Source organism: Carlito syrichta, unplaced genomic scaffold, assembly GCF_000164805.1.
Source record: "Carlito syrichta isolate Samal-C Ts95f unplaced genomic scaffold, Tarsius_syrichta-2.0.1 Scaffold103372, whole genome shotgun sequence".
In the NCBI taxonomy this organism is placed as follows: Eukaryota; Metazoa; Chordata; class Mammalia; order Primates; family Tarsiidae; genus Carlito; species Carlito syrichta.
Genome location: NW_007047468.1, coordinates 1 through 5,816, shown reverse-complemented (window position 1 = coordinate 5,816; position 5,816 = coordinate 1). Strand labels below are relative to the sequence as shown.

Genomic DNA, 5,816 nt, shown 5'->3' with positions numbered 1-5,816 from the left:
ACCAGCTGGCCTGGGGTCGCGAGTGGTGGTTCCCACGCCGGACTCTGCCCCACCGTTGGACTGGGAGCCTCTGGAGCCCGAAGCCCCTTCCCAGGTGAGGCTGGCGGAGCCCCCCAGACAGCATCCCACTGCCACTCGTGAGGCCAGGGTGCCACCGTGGGCCCTTGTCCTGCGGGTCCGTGGGCCCCGGCCGCCCTCGCCCAGCTCTGACCTTGGGGCGGGGGCTGCGTCCCCTTCCTGCGGCTGGCGGTCTGCCCGCCCGCCGCCCAGCCTCTGCCCTTCCTGTTGTTCCCAAGCCGCCGGTCACAGCTCAGAGGCTCCCGCAGCTCCTTGTGGGCTGCTGGCTCTGGCCTGGGCACGAAGGCCAGGCCCGCAGGACATCTGGTGAGCAAGGAGGACGCCCCGGAGCCTCAGAGACCATCTTTTCAGTGGACAGAACAAAGGCCCTAGACGGGAAGGGCGTGCCAGAAGTCTCGGAGCACTGTCTTCCTGAGGCCCAGGCACTGCCTCCCCCCTACCTGAAGCAAGGTTGAGCACATCTCTGGTGCCTGCACCCAGTGCCAGGCATGCAGTCCAACCTGTGGGACTTGCAGGGCCTGGACGCCCACTGGGACCTACCAGGGCTCCTGCAGGGCAGGGTGTGCTACCTGTATTCCCTAGAGGTAAAGGGCCGAGGCCTAGTTCGGTGAGTGATCTGCCCACTGAGTGGGAGGCAGGACCAACCAGCACAGGGACCCAGGTGTCCTGCTCCTGGCCGGGGTCCTCACCACAGCTGGGGCACCCCCCCCAACCAGCACAGAGACCCAGGTATCCTGCTCCTGGCCAGAGTCCTCACCACGGTTGGAATGCCCCCCTCCCACTATTTGCTGTGGGCCCTGCAGGTAGGGAAACCAGAGCGAAGCTCCCAGCACCAAGGGGCCCAGGAATCCCCAGCCCCAGTGAGGAAAGAGTATCTTCCTGGACAGGATGACATGCCTCTTGCATCTCAGGGCCCACCAGAGCTGTCCACAGTGCTAGACCTGGACATCAGGCTTAGTTCTCTGGATACGGGGGGCCAGGGTTGGGGTGGTTGGCAGTACCCACTCACAGTTTGGGCACTTGGGTGTTTGTGGAGTGACTGTATTAACACCAGCAGAGTCAAAGCAGGGCCTGGGCCACTTCCGGGAGTGCTCTGGGGCTGGGGGCAGGCCTTGAGGCAAACTTCTGAGTGTAGACAGACCTTTGGCCTAGCCGCCCTTCAGTGTGGGAAGTGTACAGTTTCAGCAACAGGAGGGAAGACATGGGTGTCCCCCTCCACCTTCCATGTATCTGACAAACGCCAACCCTGCAGCTCTGCTCTGGCTTGGGGGAGGCAGTAGAAGCAGAAGGGGCAGCCTGCCCAGCTGTGCACTCCTGTCTCTGTTTTCTGCAGTTTTGTCTCCTCCTCCTCTGCCACCTCAGAGCTTCCTGTCTTTTTTTTTCTCTTTCCTTTGAATTGGAGTCTCACTCTGTCACGCAGGCTGGAATGCAGGGGCATGCTCACAATCATCACAGCCTGACCTGCTGGGCTCAGGTGATCCTCCTGCCTTAGCCTTCCAAGTAACTGGAACTACAGGTGTGCGCCATCATGCCTGGCTAATTTTTAGATTGACTGTAGAGACAAGGTAGCCCAGGCTGGTCTCGAACCCCTGGTCTCAGGCAGTCCTCTTGCCTCGGCCTCCCAAAGTGCTGGGATTATAGGCATGATCCACTGCGCCTGGCCTTCTTCCTGTCTCTGTTATGGTCTGACAGCGCTCCAGAATGCTACCCTCACAGGGCAGGGCTGTCTCACCTGCTCATGGTATCCCACATGCCTAGAATAGTGCCTAACCTGTGGCAGGGGCTTAGCAAATGTTTCTCCAGCTGGTGAAAACAGTCACAGCCTCCAGTGACACACAGAACCAAAAAAGCAAGGCAGCATCGGCAGAGACGCCTGCTGCAAACAGGATTGACGAGGGGCCTGCCAGGGACCCGTGGCCTGAATGACAGAGGCCCAGCCAGAGGGCGCAGCAGGTCTGGCTAGTGTGCCTGAGCGTGTGTATGGTGGGGGTCTTGGGGGGCAGCTCCATGGGAGAGTGTGGGCTTTCAGGGAGCAGCAACTGTCCCCGCACGGAGCACACAAGCCGGGGTGAGCCCACCACACAAGACAACCCCCAGCCCTAGTTTGTGTGTTGCAGCTTGTGTCCAAAAATGGATGATTCCGAGTCAGGTTTCAACCTGAAAACAGTCCTGGTCAGTTTCAAGCAGTGTCTCAACGAGGAGGAAGAGGTACTGCTGGACCCCTACCTTGCCAGCTGGAAGGGCCTGGTCAGGTGGGTGCACAGGGGCATGCCTCCTTGCAGGGGGACCGGCCTGACAGTGGGGCTCACTTGCAGAGTCCCACGCGGCATATCTGCCTCCCGCCTGGGTTTGGAGGGCCAGCTGGCTAGCTCACCCCACCCGGCCTCCTTCCCCCTGCCTCCGGGATGAGTGTCCCAGGGCTCCGGGGGCGTCCCTTGCACCCAGGCCAGCAGAGACCAGAGCTTCCACCTCCTGTGCAGGTTCCTGAACAGCCTGGGCGCCATCTTCTTGTTCATCTCCAAAGATGTGGTCTCCAAGCTGCAGATCATGGAGCGCCTGTCCAGCGGCCCTCAGCGCGAGCACTACCACAGTCTGCAGTCCATGGTGGCCTACGAGGTAGGCAGCAAGCAGGTGGACCTGGAGCGTCGCTCCCGCCACCCTGACTCAGGCTGCCGGACAGTGCTGCGCCTGCACCGCGCGCTGCGCTGGCTGCAGCTGTTCCTAGAGGGCCTGCGCACCAGCCCCGAGGACGCACGCACCTCCGTGCTCTGCACCGACTCCTACAATGCCTCACTGGCCGCCTACCACCCCTGGATTGTACGCCGGGCCGTCACCGTGGCCTTCTGTGCCCTGCCCACCCGCAAGGTCTTCCTTGAGGCCATGAACGTGGGGTCCCCGGAGCAGGCTGTGGAGATGCTGGGCGAGGCCCTGCCTTTCATTGAGCGTGTCTACGATGTCTCCCAGAAGCTCTATGCTGAGCACGCCCTGCTGGACCTGCCCTAGGGGAAGCCGCCCAGGCCAGGTTTGGGCAGCCAGGCCTGCGAGTGCCCCTGCAAGCTGAGCTCGTTGGCCGTGGGTTGCAATGGAGAAGGCGGCGGCCAGCCCAGAAGAGGCCCACCCTCAGTCCACAGCAAGAGACCTGTTGGCCACAGCTTCCCCATGACCTCCGTCACCTGCATGCTTAGTTGGGCCTCACCAAAGTACAGAAAGTAGAGGAGGTGGAGGCAGGACCCGGCATCCAAAGGCCCAGAAGGCTGCCCCCTCTCTCAGCCGAATCTGTGCCATGGGTGAGGCCACAGGCCCCCAGAGTGCGGAGACTCGCCTTCCCCACCAGCCCACACACCTGGCCAAAGTGTCCTTCCCGTGCAGGTCTCAGGCCTGGGGTAGGTAAGCAGCCCTGTGTTCAGAGCCTTGGTTCCCTTCAGACCCAAGCTGGCTGTCCCTGCCCTGTACTGCCCTGTATGCCTCCCAGCATGCTGGGCAGCTGAACCCCTGAACCAAGGCCTCCCCAGAAGGCCCCGGGAGGGCCTGTCCTACCCTCAGAGCAGCCTCATTTGTGGCCCTGCCTGGCACTGGCTCCCTGCTGGACACAGGCTGCCTTCTGTGTGACCGAGGCCCCCAAAGCCCAGGCCCCTGTCTCCCTGGTGGCTGGTGAGATGCTGTGTCCCTTGTTACCTGCTGTTTCCCTTGCTGTGCCTGTCCCCCTGGAGACCTAGAGGCATGGAACAGGAGGGGCCTGGACCCCACTGCCCACCTGACAGCTCTTGGTCACACCGGGCCCGGATACTGTCCAGCACTTGGGACCTGGCCTGACCACTAGCCCTTCACAATGGACCCAGGACCTTGGGGCAGCATAGGGACAGCACCTTGCAGCAGATGTGTGAGGTTTGGGGGTACATCTGGTCTCTCAGAAACTGTTAACATGTGATGTCTTCCAACATAAATAAATCATGCCTACGGCATCCCAGGACACAGACACTGGGGTGTACCAGGTGCCTGATTCCAGAGAACCCCAGGGGCCCAGCGAGGGCTGCCCTGAGCCTCGAGGGTGACCGGACAGAAAGAACACTGGTGGGCGGGGTTCCCTCAGACACCACCTCAATCTCAAGGTCTACGTAGGCCATGCACCCAGGGGTCCAGAGCAAGGGCGTGAATGTGGCTTTATATGTGTGTGACATGCACATGTGTTGTGCATGCACGTGTGGTATGCACATGTGTGCTGTCATGCACATATGTGCAGGTGCCTGCATGTGCCGTGTGCATGTGTGAGCCCTGTGCGTGTGTGCTGTGTGTATGTGCTTCACAGGCGTATGTGCAAAGGCCAGGTGCCAGCAAGATGGGGCCTGTTGTGCACCTGCACCCAGACCTGGTTTGGCATCGAGGACCCCCAGACCCACACCCAGAGCCAGGCAGAGCTGCTGGGAGCTGCTGACCCCTCAGTGCCGCCTCCACCCCACTACACACACACCTGGTGCTCGCCAGCCTGGCCATTTGCCTACAGCCCTGACGCCCTAGTTTGCATGGCCTCACCTGCAGGCCCAGCTGCAAGCTCTGCTTCCAGAGGGAAGCACAGGGTGCCCGTCAGTCGGGAGTGCCTGGGGGGATGGAATCAGCAGGGTAGGGAAGGGGCACAGCAGAAGAGGGGCCGAGACTCTCCAGGAGGGCTGCTCCCAGACCCCCACCCCAGGGTCCTTCCGTCCTGTTGCAGGGCAGAAGGTTCCACTACCTCGGCTGGTCTGCAAGCCTGGACGGGCTACCTGTGCAGCCCTCTGCCACTGGCAGTTTCAGCATTTGGTTGGAGGTTGGAGCCTCCCAGGGCTGGAGAGAGTGTTCTATGCCTCCAAGAAGCCACCTGGGGAGCCGGCCCCTCCATGTCCCTCCCACACACAGCTGAGACCCCAGTGACCCTCTGTCCTCCTCCCCTCCAGTGTGCTGGGCAGACTAGAGCGCAGGTCCCAAGGCTCTGGCTACCGGCTGCTCAGAGCCTGAGGCAGTCACTGGGGGCCAGGCCTGGTGAGGGCATCAGGCCAAGAATCTGATGTGCACAAACCCTCAGGGCCCGGAAAGCAGCACCCCAGGGGCCCCCAGGGCCGACAGGTGCAGGTGGCAAGGACTTTGCTAAACAAATCTTGTGCCCTCCGCCATTCACTATATCTGGGCTCCCGCCCACGCCCACTGGCCATGCCTACTGGAAGGTGCCCTGCTATGTCAGGCCCCACTATCCTGGGCCTCGGTCTCGCGGCGCTCCTGGGCCTCAGCGTGGCGGCTCCGCTGTGCCTGTCGCGGCAGCTCAGGTTGCATGGGGACTACGTGCTGGGCGGGCTCTTCCCCCTGGGTGAGCCCGAGGAAGTTGGGCTCCCCAGCAGGACGCGGCCCAACGGCACCGTGTGCACCAGGTACGCAGGCGGGTGCCGCCCGGGGCGGGGGACGCCCCTGCACAGGGAGGTGGCAGCCACCCTCAGCTCTGCGTGGCCGCAGGTTCTCAGCACTTGGCCTGCTCTGGGCACTGGCCATGCAGATGGCGGTGGAGGAGGTCAACAACGCGTCGGCGCTGCTGCCGGGGCTGCGTCTGGGCTACGACCTCTTCGACACGTGCTCTGAGCCAGTGGTGGCCATGAAGCCCAGCCTTATGTTCCTGGCCAAGGCCGGCAGCTGCAACATCGCTGCCTACTGCGACTACACGCGGTACCAGCCACGCGTGCTGGCTGTCATCGGGCCACACTCCTCGGAGCTCGCCC

The 5,816-nt window shown here is 62.6% G+C and overlaps 1 protein-coding gene across 2 annotated transcripts; it reads left to right on the top strand.

The window, feature by feature from the left end:
* The first annotated feature begins 45 nt into the window (after positions 1-45).
* Positions 46-4,056, top strand: CPTP (ceramide-1-phosphate transfer protein). Of its 2 annotated transcripts, XM_008065473.1 has the most exons (3): positions 46-94; positions 2,196-2,330; positions 2,559-4,056. In XM_008065473.1, exons 2-3 carry the CDS (start codon positions 2,209-2,211, stop codon positions 3,079-3,081), a joined length of 645 nt encoding a protein of 214 aa, XP_008063664.1. In that variant the 5' UTR covers positions 46-94; positions 2,196-2,208; the 3' UTR covers positions 3,082-4,056. The 2 variants fall into 2 exon arrangements, with proteins under 2 accessions (XP_008063664.1, XP_021571716.1); XM_021716041.1 differs by lacking the exon at positions 46-94 and having other exon boundaries at positions 2,170-2,330.
* The last annotated feature ends 1,760 nt before the right edge of the window (positions 4,057-5,816 follow it).